Source organism: Oncorhynchus mykiss, chromosome 11, assembly GCF_013265735.2.
Source record: "Oncorhynchus mykiss isolate Arlee chromosome 11, USDA_OmykA_1.1, whole genome shotgun sequence".
Classification (NCBI taxonomy): Eukaryota; Metazoa; Chordata; class Actinopteri; order Salmoniformes; family Salmonidae; genus Oncorhynchus; species Oncorhynchus mykiss.
The window spans coordinates 73793439-73806585 of NC_048575.1; the positions used below are offsets into that span (position 1 = coordinate 73793439).

At 42.8% G+C, this 13147-nt stretch overlaps 1 protein-coding gene across 1 annotated transcript in view; it reads right to left on the reverse strand.

The window, feature by feature from the left end:
• rtn4r (reticulon 4 receptor) overlaps positions 1-6734 on the reverse strand; it is a 69215-nt gene extending 62481 nt beyond the window's left edge. Inside the window, exon 1 of the mRNA XM_021622125.2 lies at positions 6194-6734. Within this exon, the coding sequence (XP_021477800.2) occupies positions 6194-6230 (37 nt within the window). The 5' untranslated portion in view covers positions 6231-6734. The remainder of the gene's footprint in view (positions 1-6193) is intronic.
• Between the last annotated feature and the right edge of the window lie 6413 nt (positions 6735-13147).

Genomic DNA, 13147 nt, shown 5'->3' on the forward strand with positions numbered 1-13147 from the left:
GATTAAAAATGTAATAAAAAGATGACACCCCCACTTGTAAAACCAAAGTTGCACCCCTGCTGGAGATAGTGACATAGTGGATTGCCCCAGGGGCGTTTGTGTGGTTAGTCTGTTTGTTGGCTGTATGGTGTATCATATCTAAACTGAGCATCCGTTCTGCATACGGCTCCAAATACGGTACGTCCCTTGCATGTGATGAGTCCAAATTGGGTAGCCTAGTGGTTAGAATGTTGGACTAGTAACCGAAAGGTTGCAAGTTCAAATCCCCAACCTGACAAGGTACAAATCTGTCGTTCTGCCCCTGAACAGTTAACCCACTGTTCCTAGGACATCATTGAAAATAAGAAATTGTTCTTCACTGACTTGCCTAGTTAAATAAAGGTAAAAAAGAAAATAATTGCACAATGTAACTGTTGGTGAGGTTTTGATCTTGGATGCCACGCGTAGGCATCTTTAAACTATTACGATACCGCTTCTGTCAGAGTGGAGGTTTTAAGCACACTAATAAATGTGCCACTAATGTTGTGTAACTGAATTTTCAGTTGGAAAGGATATTGGCCCTACCCAGAAGAAACAGCCAAGGCTCATATTGTATGACCTACGTCGGTCAGTCGAAGGAGGCACATTATTTCTCATAGGCTGTAGCATCCTGGAAATTCTAATTCTAGTTATCCCTTACAAATTCTAAATTCCAACAGTCAGGCAATAACCCAGAAAGGGGATTAGAACCCTATAACCTAGAGAGGGGATTAGAAACCTATAAACTAGAGAGGGGATTAGAACCCTATAACCCAGGGAGGGGATTAGAACCCTATAACCTAGACAGGGGATTAGAACCCTATAACCCAGAGAGGGGATTAGAACCCTATAACCTAGACAGGGGATTAGAACCCTATAACCCAGAGAGGGGATTAGAACCCTATAACCCAGAGAGGGGATTAGAACCCGATAACCCAGAGAGGGGATTAGAACCCTATAACCCAGAGAGGGGATTAGAACCCTATAACCCAGAGAGGGGATTAGAACCTGATAACCCAGAGAGGGGATTAGAACCCTATAACCCAGAGAGGGGATTAGAACCCTATAACCCAGAGAGGGGATTAGAACCCTATAACCCAGAGAAGGGATTAGAACCCTATAACCCAAAAAGGGGATTAGAACCCTATAACCCAGAGAGGGGTAGAAACCTATAAATCAAAGAGGGGATTAGAACCCTATAATCTGCATGAGTTTCAGATTCTATTTACTCAGTTCAACCTTTGGTTTTTCTTCCACATAAACAAATATAATTTTCTTTGTTCATCCTCTTAGTCTCTGTCTACTGATTAGTAATGACGGGTTTGGAAGACATGGGCTAACCTTCAGGATGGTTCTGGGGCCTCTCTCTCTCTCTCTCTCTCTCTCTCTCTCTCTCTCTCTCTCTCTCTCTCTCTCGCTCTCTCTCTCTCTCTCTCTCTCTCTCTCTCTCTCTCTCTCTCTCTCTCTCTCTCTCTCTCTCTCTCTCTCTCTCTCTCTCTGTGTAAACAACACTGCGATTCATGAGGGCTAGCCTGCTGAGCCAATTAAAAGGGTTCCCCTGAAGAACTGGGGCTCATTAGGATTCACTGAACATTGACTGTGTCGCAAATGGAACCCTATTCCCTATATAGTGCACTACTTTTGACCGGGGCCTATAGCGCAGTATATAGGGAATAGAGTACCATTTGGGATGCAGCCAGTATCCTTCAGATTACCAATCTATGGAGACTTTCTGCCAATGCAATCGAAAACTAGGCACTAACTACGACCTCCTGCACACGTCTAGGACCAAGGGTATTCCCTATGGGAGGGCATCATCTTGCTGGCCATTTAGGCACATGGGAAGAAGGAGGTGTCTGGTGTCGAATGTGATTCTGTTACCCAGGATTTAGGTCACATTTCAAGACACTTGACTTTAAGACACACCCCGTGAACGAGCTACATCAATGTACAATCGTTGGGAAATTGCCACCCACTGCCTTTAAGCGTTCGTTGTCACTGTGTGTTTTGTCTATTATAGCACAGGAGATTGGTGGCACCTGCATTGGGGAGGATGGGCTAGTGGTAATGGCTGGAGCAGATTCAGTGGAATGTTATCAAATACATCAAACACATGGTTTCCATGGAGAAGGATTCACTCTGATGGTATCAATTTAAGAGCTATAAAACCTGTTGTATACCGTACTTGAAAAAATAAAAGTTGAATAGTTGTTGTTACCTTGCTTTACAGCCAAGGTGCACAAACACAAGGGCAAGCTGAAGAGAGGAAAATACCAGGTTAAAAAAGGCTTCTAAAGTTTGTAATTTCCACTTTAAAATTATAGACTTGATTTGCCCTAATGACAAATGCATCAACCCCTACAAAAAAATCCATTCATTATAATCCACATAACAATTCACATTACCCGTTGCTGCAGGATTATTTTCCTGCAGTAGCAAACCGGCTCAAATTAAGATCCTACATCTGTAAATTCCTATAGCTATTGAAGAAGACTCACTTCCCACTGGGCAAAGACATCACCAGATCAACCTTCAATTCATTCAAACATGAATTCAATTTGAAATCAACCAAATCTCGAAACCTGTTTAAATTGAGACAAGCTATGAGCATTGATAACGTCTAGCAAATTAAATGTAAAAAATGTAATTTAATGCAACGTGATAGAATGTGATTACGTTTTTTAAAAAAACTGGTGAAATAGCGTGAGAAGTAACTCAACCAATCGTTTCCAGCTGCAGCCAGTCTGGTCTTTTTCATATAGCATACAGTCACTTTTCCAGGCTAAAGTGTTGTGTTTCCTTCCTCCAACTGTAATTGGGTCTCGGTTTGCGTATCAGCTTAATGCCAAAACATATGTTGTGTTGAAGACAATCCTGTTGACTGCAATTGACCCCTGGGAGGTTTATCTCAAACCTCACGGGAAGAGTTCTGCCTCTGTTTCATTGGCCGTATGCCAGTCACGGCCAATCCAGTTTAGCCTTGCTGCCTTATCTGAAGAACCTCAATTAGAGCATCCTGGGTAGGAGCACACGCATGCAACACCTTTTCTCAGCACTATATTGATCCACATGGGAAGGCATTGCATGGTGGGGAAATGGTGGAGGCAACCTGTTTGTTCTCTCTCTCGCTATATCTCTGTCTCTGTCTCTCTCTCTTTCTCTCTGTCTCTCTCTTTCTATCTCTCTCTTACGCTCTCTCTCTCTTGCTCTCTCTCTCTATTGTACTCTCTCTCTCATGCTCTCTCTCTCTCTCTCTTTCTCTATTGTACTCTCTCTCTCATGCTCTCTCTCTCTCTCTCTTTGTCTCTCTATCTGTGTCTATCTTTCTATCTCTCTCTTTCTCTCTCTCTCTCTATTGTACTCTCTCTCATTCTCTCTCTCTCTCTCTCTCTCTCTCTGTCTCTATCTTTCTCTCTCTCTTGTGCTCTCTCTCTCTCTCTCTCTACTCTCTCTTGTTCTCTCTCTCGCTCTTGTTCTCTCTCTCTCGTTCTCTGTCTCTTTCTTTCTCTCTCCCTCCTGTTCTCTCTCTCTCGCTCTATGTCTCTCTCTCTCTCTCTGTCTATATGTCTCTCTCTCTCTCTCTGTCTCTATGTCTCTCTCTCTCTGTCTCTCAACCACATTGTTCATAATATGCCCCCTCCAAAGCTTCAAGATGCTTGACTAACACATTGGCAGAATGTATTGTCTTCTAATAGGAAAACATTGAGGAGGATTCACTCACATAGAATTTGAGCTAGGTAATAATAATCTCTCTCACGAACACCTCTCATACACACCTCTCATACACACCTCTCATACACACCTCTCATACACACCCCTCATACACACCTCTCATACACACCTCTCATACACACCTCTCATACACACCGCTCTCACGGCTTCCCTTGTCTCTCCTTCTTTCCGTCCAGGCTCTCTATCGCTGTAACCTCTCTCTCTCTCAAACGCGGGCATGCAAAACACAAACCATTTAGAGTACAGCAGCTGCCATGTCTCATTGTGAATTTATACCTATGTGATGTTTGATCAAACCTAATGCAGCTTATATGCTAATCAAACTTTGTTTTATTAATTTATGTGCAATCTTTTTTTCAGCTCTAATATTCCAAACAATTAATCCTGCTTCCTCATAACTGGTCACTTCAAGCAACCTATTTACAAAGATAGTGCAAAAAGTCAGCAAAATGTATATTTTCCTTGCACAGTGTTGCCAAAACCCAGTGCTGCCAAAAAAATAACTAATTGAAAAAAGCCCTCATTGTTTGGTTTCAAAGCTCATGAAACTAAAGCATTCAGCTCCATATAATGGTTTTATCCATTTGTTTGTCTTCTATTGGCTTTGCTTGACAGGAATTAAAGAAAGAATCCCCAGAGCAACAGCTCAAATGAATTCAAATCAATGTTTCTTAGTCGCGTACACAGATTTTCAAATGTTATCAAGGTGCAGTGAAATTCTTGTTTTGTTATCTCCAACATTGCAATAATACCTAGAAAGGACGACTAGAAAAATACACAGATAATCCAGAAAAAGTACAAAATTAAGAAAATTAAGAAAAATCAGAAAGAGCAATGTCAGAGATCAGAATTGAAATGTACTGTATATACACATAATGGTGTTATTCCAGGAGAGGTGGCTGATATTTGATCATATGCTGTCTGAATGAGAAATTGCATACATTACACCTGCTTTAGCTGTGACAGTTCAATAAACACACGACCTGACAGCCTTATTAATGAATCTATTCAAAGAAGGCCTAATGGCCTTTGAGGTATACAAATTACACAACCCCACTGAAATATCAGCAGACATTGTCTGGCATTTCTTTAAACTTACTACTAGATCACAACAGAAAGTGAATGATGAATGAACCTTAGCTCATAGAACAATGGGGAGCATTCCAAGTTCCATGCCAATGAGATGGGATACAAATGAATTAGCATTAGCTGTGGGAATATCAAACAGAATAAACAAACAAATGCCTGTTTGATTTGTAGTTGTGGAATACAAACACACTGTTGTCCTCTACTGTAATCTGCTGCTTTCCTCCTATAATCCTCTGTTTTTAGTAATGAACAACATGAGGCCATAGGAGTGTACACGACATATTGCGTAAGCAGAGTGGGCTTGAATGTCTGTCTGTGTGTGTGTGTGTGCGTGTGTGTGTGTGTGTGTGTGTGTGTGTGTGTGTGTGTGTGTGTGTGTGTGTGTGTGTGTGCCCGTGAAGTTATGATATGCCCCCTCTTTCGACACACACACCATCCAGTCATTACATGATTCATTTTACTGCTACATGATCACCAACACAAATCTGGATCTCTCCCGACCCACATTCATTAAGAATCACCTTCCCTCTAAACCCTAGTGCCCCCTGTTGTCGCACTGGTTACAGACATAGCCCAGGCCACCACTAAACCATTAATTATGGGTAAAGCAGTTAGAAAAGAGCGATATAATCCGACCGGTATGAGCATTAAAGCAGACCATCTGCAGACTTCATCAAAGAGCAGCTCCTAATGGCCATGGCACAAACCGCAAAAATAGAAGATACGGGCGAGGCGCGAGGTTGCTAAATCCGCTCGGGCATGTTGTTATTCCAAACTGTGTGTAAATATACTGACGCAACTGTCCCTTGGCCATAGTCTAGTGGTAGAATGTCATATCTATATAATCATTATTGATAACATCAAAGTCATTCATGGTGTGAGGATGTGTTTTACGGTAATCAATTAATGATGACTAGCCAACATGAGATATAGACCTACTAATTACCCCCCTCAATGTTCATATTCAACGTTATTGATCCAATACTGTCAGAGCTAGATTAACATATATTATTCTATTTTATAAATATATTGTTTTATGAAGGTAAGAGTAGCGCAAATATAATGATAACTTTTCTTTCACAAAGCACTTATTCAAGTTGCATTACGTTCACCAAGTCGAAATCCATTGAGAAATGTTTTCTCTTAGTCCAAATCATCCAAACAACCTTCCGTTGATTTCTAGGGGTTCCGCGCGCTCTCCTCCAAGTTACCTTCTTAAGGTAGTAGCATGCGGAGGGCAATGACGGTGCTCGATTTCGATTATATTGGTGTCCTAATTTACAATCACGTACCTGTATCATTCTAGTCAATGCAACCTATAATCAACTTTATGGGATGTTGCCTGTGTACTTACCCTCAACAAGACTGGTCTTCATGATTTTTGAATACATCCAGTAGTTGAATAAATCCAACAGATGAAGCCTGTTTGCGGAGACTGTATATCCGCTCTTTAGTTGCAATCGATAGATAATTGCAAATCCAGGGCACGGTGTTGTCACGGACCTCCCAGTCACCGTTACATTCAAACTTTAGCCGGAGGTTTTCCTGCTGAAGCCGACTGGAGAACAACGTCTCCGGCTGGAACGGCGCACAGTCATCTGGGCCAGTGGGAGCGAGACAAGAAGTGTATAGTATCCAAACTCAACCAACACACAACGTAGGCTACGGGAGCGCAGAGCGTAGAACAACACCCCAAAAGGACGCGCGAACAATCAACAAAAAAACACACAATGAGCACTAAGTTCCAAAATTGGTCAAGTCTAAAAGAGACAGAACAAATCAGAAAGGAATCCATGGACAGGCTACTGATGTACACATCCTGTCTGATTTCTAACTGACTGTATTCGGAAGTACATCTATATGTGTTTGGATATTGGCCGCATTGCCCAGCGCAGTACAACATGGGTTTGCATGGGGGTCGCATAAAAGAGAGGGCGGTGCCGTGAGAGAGAGAGAGAGAGAGAGAGAGAGGGGGTGGCGGTGGGGGGGGGGATTCAAAGATTAATGTTTTATGGGTCTGGATCAGGGACTGCGCGCTAATGAATGTTTTAGAAGATACGGGTGGTTTGACGTGCGGGGAATCTGTTTTGGATCAAACATGCTCAAGCACGCACATGCATACGAAAATACACAACAAAATACACCTTGCAGGTGAACGGCTAGCCTACTTATGGGACAAGGCATAATGGTTGGGAAGGGGCCACGCAGTTCTGACCGAAAAGCATTATAAGCGGAAAAGGGAAATTTGAGAAGCAGCATTTGCCTGAACATGGTTTTAATTTCCTTCCTTTAAATATACAAGCTTTTGTTATTACATTCAAATGTAGTACACAATTCTAGTCTGATAGAAATCTCCCAAATCTTCATCACCGTTTAGCATTCGCCAAATTAACCATCAAGGTAAAATGGAGACCGTAGCTTATTGTTTTATCAATTTGCGCACCGTCATTAGGTTACAATTACACGACGGTAGTAGGGTACACAGGAATGCACAAAAAGCTTGAGGGGATCATGCGAAACGTTTGAGTGGATGCGCCCATTACACCTATTTGATGTAATAAAGACCGTAGTTAAAAAGTGATTGAATATTAAGCTCCATTGATGCATGCATGCTGCGGAGACTGATTGGACCGAGAAAACAAATTCCCTTCGCTGTGCACTCTGCAGGCTAGATGTACTGAAACCCAAGGGAATTAGATCAGTACCGCCCGCGCCGTTATTTCTAAGTGCCATGCGCCTCCTAGCGGTAGGTCAACATGGTAAGGATGTCCTTTCAGCCCATGCACAGCAACAGCGCAGCTTCAGTGGTGAAAATGCTCTCACCATGTAGCAGCCTAGGCTACTCTTAGGGCAACAAAGTGGATCCAGTGCAATTGAAGCTTCAGATGTCATAGTAACATGCATGCCGTTTTTTAGTACCCTTTCTACTATCCATTTGTTAATGGAAACCAAATGCAGTAGAAGATGCAAAGGACATGATGAAATATGAATGCAATTGAGCAATCATCTCCTGAAGCCTGTGGGCTAGCACTCTGCAAAAAGTGATTTTAGTTTACACTTCTGACATATTAATCAACTTACAGTTCCCTCCGTAATTATTGGGACAGTGAAAGATTTTTTATTATTTTGGCTCTATGCTCCAAAAGTTTGGATTTGAAAAGTTTGGATTTGAGACTGTCAGCTTTAAATTGAGGGTGTTTTCATTCATATCTGGTGAACCATTTAGAAATTACAGCAGTTTTTGTACATGTCCCCTATTTTAGGGGAGCAAAAGTATTGGGACAAATTCACTTATACTGTATGTGTATTAAAGTAGTAAAAAGTGAAGAATTTGGTCCCATAGTCCTAGCATGTTATGACCACAGCAAGCTTGTGACTACACATTTGTTGGATGCTGTGACCAATTGAAATTAATAGTAAATAATATATTGTGTCATTTCGGAGTCACTTTTATTGTATATAAGAATATAATATGTTTCTAAACACTCGGCAGTTGACATTGTAACATACACAACCTTCATAACCAGGAAGGTCAAAGGTCATATGTTGTACAAAAGCAAGGAGAGACTTTAACCTCTGTTTCCACTTACACCCTGTGTCTCAATTCAATCAAATATGCATTGTTTGTTTTACAATAGCTGTTTTTCCCATCGTAAATTAAAATCCCAGATGGGTTCTGGGTAGCTGCTATGAAAACCTACTTCTACCCTACATGGCAGACTCCCTTCACGAGTAGATCATTTCTATTTTCTGAATAATTAGTGTTTATATGTGCAGTAGTTTGTAAATAAATACACTGCGTAAACATGCCTGTGGCCTAGGTTACTCTTTCCTATTTTTTCAATACGCTTGTTAGTGGGTGGCGATATACTATTACTGATCACACTACTTCCACTCACCTTATTATCAAATGTAATCAAATTGTATTTGTCACATGCTTGGTAAACAACAGGTGTGGACTAACAGTGAAATGTTTACTTATGGGCCCTTCCCAACAATGCAGAGAGAGAGAAATGTTTACTTATGGGCCCTTCCCAACAATGCAGAGAGAGAGAAATGTTTACTTATGGGCCCTTCCCAACAATGCAGAGAGAGAGAAATGTTTACTTATGGGCCTTTCCCAACAATGCAGAGAGAGAGAAATGTTTACTTATGGGCCCTTCCCAACAATGCAGAGAGAGAGAAATGTTTACTTATGGGCCCTTCCCAACAATGCAGAGAGAGAGAAATGTTTACTTATGGGCCCTTCCCAACAATGCAGAGAGAGTGAAATGTTTACTTATGGGCCCTTCCCAACAATGCAGAGAGAGTGAAATGTTTACTTATGGGCCCTTCCCAACAATGCAGAGAGAGAGAAATGTTTACTTATGGGCCCTTCCCAACAATGCAGAGAGAGAGAAATGTTTACTTATGGGCCCTTCCCAACAATGCAGAGAGAGAGAAATGTTTACTTATGGGCCTTTCCCAACAATGCAGAGAGAGAGAAATGTTTACTTATGGGCCCTTCCCAACAATGCAGAGAGAGAGAAATGTTTACTTATGGGCCCTTCCCAACAATGCAGAGAGAGAGAAATGTTTACTTATGGGCCCTTCCCAACAATGCAGAGAGAGAAAATAAAGGAATAATAGAAAATAGATAAGACATAATAAGAAAGGTAATAATGAATACACAAGTAACAATAACTTGGCTATATACAAGGGGTACCAGAACTGAGTCGATGGGAAAGGGTATGAGGTAATTGAGGTAGATACGTACATATTTATTTACAAAATGTTACCTCTTTTTCGCCCCAGTTTCGTGGTATCCAATTCGTAGTTAAAGTCTTGTCTCATCCTCAACTCCCGTACGGACTAGGGAGAGGCGAAGGTCGAGAGCCGTGCGTCCTCCGAAACACAACCGAACCAAGCTGCACTGCTTCTTGACACAATGCCCACTTAACCCAGAAGCCAGCTGCACCAATGTGTCAGAGGAAACACCGCACACCTGGCAACCGTGTCAGCGTGCACTGCGCCCAGCCTGCCGCAGGAGTCGCTAGTGCACGATGTGACAAGGACACCCCTGCTGGCCATACCCTCCCCTAACCCAGATGACGCTGGGCCAATTGTGTGCTTCCCCATGGGACTCCCGGTCGCGGCCGGCTGCGACAGAGCCTGACCTCGAACACAGAATCTCTAGTGGCACAGCTAGCAGATCACTGTGCCACTTGGGAGGCCTGTAGATATGTACGTATAACTTGGTTTAAAGTGACTATGCAACAGGATAGATAATAAACAGTGGCAGCAGCGTATGTGATGAGTCCAAAAATTGAGTGCAAAAAGGATAGCTATTTGGTCAACTATTTAACAGTCTTATGACTCTGGGGTAGAACCTGTTCTGGGTCCTGCTGGTTTCAGACTTGATGGATCGGTACCGCTTGCCTTACAGTAGCAGAGAGAGCAGTCTATGACTTGGGTGGCCGGAGTCTTTGACAATTTTTAGGGCTTTCCTCTGACACCGCCTAATATAAAGGTCCTGGATGGATGGTAGTTCGGTCTCAGTGATGTACTGGGCCGTACACACAACCCTTTGTAGTGCCTTGACGTCAGATGCAAATCAGTTGCCAAACCAAGTGGTGATGCATTAGGTAAGATGCTCTCAATGGTGCAGCTGTAGAACTTTTTGTGGATCTGAGGGCCCATGCCAAGTCTGTTCAGCTTACTGAGGGGGAAGAGGCGTTGTCGTGCCCTCTTCACGACTGTGTTGGTATGTGTGGACCGTGATAGATACTCAGTGATGTGGACACAGAGGAACCTGAAGCTCTAGACCCACTTCACTACAGCCCCATTGATGTGGATGGGAATGTGCTCGGCTCCTTTGTCTTGATCACGTTGAGGGAGAGGTTGTTGTCCTGGCACCCCATTGACAGGTCTCTGACCTCCTCACTATAGGCTGTTTCATCATCGTCGGTGTTCAGGCTACCACCGTAGTGTCGTCAGCAAACTTAATAATGGTGTTGGAGTCGTGCGTGGCCACACAGTTGTGGGTGAACAGGAGGGGAGTGCAGGAGGGGACTAAGCACACACCCCGGAGGGGCCCCCGTTTTGAGGGTCAGTGGGGCGGATGTGTTGTTGTCTACAGTCTCTACTCTCCAAGATCCCTACATTACCACTGTAGTGGATTTTTCATAAATATCTATTCCAAGTTGCACCCTATTTCCTATATAGTTCCCTACTTTTGACCAGGGCCTGTAGTGTGCCATCTGAGACTCAAACAATGGTACAGCAGGACTGAGAGGGACACAGGTATTTTGTGGGAGAGGTTGGAGTCTATAGACTCCTTCGTAGAATAAGAGACTGTACATTACTGCAGGTGAGCATCATCACTATATGAATGAACGTTAGGGACAGAATCTAAAAATATTTAATTCATGAACGTAATGGAACGAGTGGAGTCAAGCTGTTGGAGTTTCAAAGCAGATAGCTCTGGTTCTATACTATGCTCTCATCAGCAACCAGAAGGATCAAGCATAAGAGCTGGATCAGATAAAATACTTCATTTGATATTGCCACTGGAGGGATATCATTAAATAAATGATATGGGCAGTACTAGCATTATTTCTGTCCAAATTGTAATAATTAGTGTCTTGTGCAGTGGTGCTAGCTAGTAGGCAGCGGAGATGAGTTGTATTTGGAGAGTGTTATTCCCCACCAAAATCACTGGAATCATCTTCATTTTGGCTGTTCATTCTGTTGATATCAATCTTTTTACAAGGTACCCTGAATTGATTACATACCAGGCTCCATAACAAAACACTCTACATTGAAGCCATGCAAACCCATCAAGATGTCCTCCTTCCAATCCTTCTCTCTCAACAGCAGCTGTTAGGATCACAATATCAATGTGAGACATCAAATCTTTTCTGTCAACTTAAAAACACACTTGTAGGACACTCACCGTTGTGTCTTCATTAAAATGTGACTATGTGTGCATCACAAATGGCGCCCTATTCCCTATGTAGTGCGCTACATTTTACCAGTCCCCGGGTCAAAAGTACATACTGGCATGCCCTGACCTTAGAGATCCTTTTTATGTCTCTATTTTGGTTTGGTCAGAGCGTGAGTTGGGGTGGGCATTCTATGTTTTGTGTTCTATGTTTTCTAATTCTGTGTGTTTGGCCGGGTGTGGTTCTCAATCAGAGGCAGCTGTCTATCGTGTTGTCTATTGTGTTGCTGCCCTATGCTCTGATTGAGAACCATACTTAGGTATACTTAGGCCTTTTACCACCTGTGTTTTGTGGGTCGTTGTTTTCTGTTTTGTGTCATTCTGCACCAGACAGAACTGTTTCGGTTTCGTTCATTCTCTTTGTTATTTTTGTTAATCAGTGTTTAGTTCCATTAATAAAAGTACGAACACGTACCACGCTGCACCTTGGTCCTCTCCTTCCGTTACACATACATTCAGGGTGCACAGCTCGTCATATATTACCAGTGCCCCAGCAGACGAACCCCTGTTGTCATTAAGATCCTCCTGACAGCTCATTTTCTCTCACTGGTCTGTAGAAGACAAAAGCAGTGATGGAATTGTTTTTGCACTCTGTCCAGAACCTCCAACTCATTGGAATAAAGGCAACGTGAACTCATTCACATTAAGCTGTGCATACACTGACCCCCCCCTCCCCTTTCCATTTGCTGTTTTAATTAGATTGTCCTTCTAAAACATGGCGACAGTGTGGATTGGATTGACATTTAAGACTCATAAATTAAGATGCAGTTGTCCGCTGTATGTACTTGAGTGTGGCTGACGACGGGCAGGAAAAGGGTCCCAAATGGCACCCTTTTCCTATGGAGTACAGTACTTTTGATCAGGGGCTCACAGCGGTCTGGTCAAAGGTAGTGCACTAGGTAGGGAATAGGGTGCAATTTGGGAGGTAGACAAGAAATTATATGACGCCTGACGGCCACAACGTTTTGAAGAAGGGGATATGCAAACATGTCATGTCATCCTCACCGGTGCTGAAGTCATACGTTATCGGCTCACAAGGCTACATTCCTTGAGACTGTCACTTGGTTTTAAAGGACAAGAATATTTATTTTCTCTCTCTCTCTCTCTCTCTCTCTCTCTCTCTCTCTCTCTCTCTCTCTCTCTCTCTCTCTCTCTCTCTCCTCTCTCTGTCTTTGCTCTTGCTCTCTCTCATCTATCTGTCTGTCTTCTCTCTCTCTCTCTCTGTCTTCTATCTGTCTTCTCTCTCTCTGTCCTCTATCTCTCTCTCTCTCTCTGTCCTCTATTTGTCTCTCTCTCTGTCCTCTATCTGTCTCTGTCTGTCTCTCT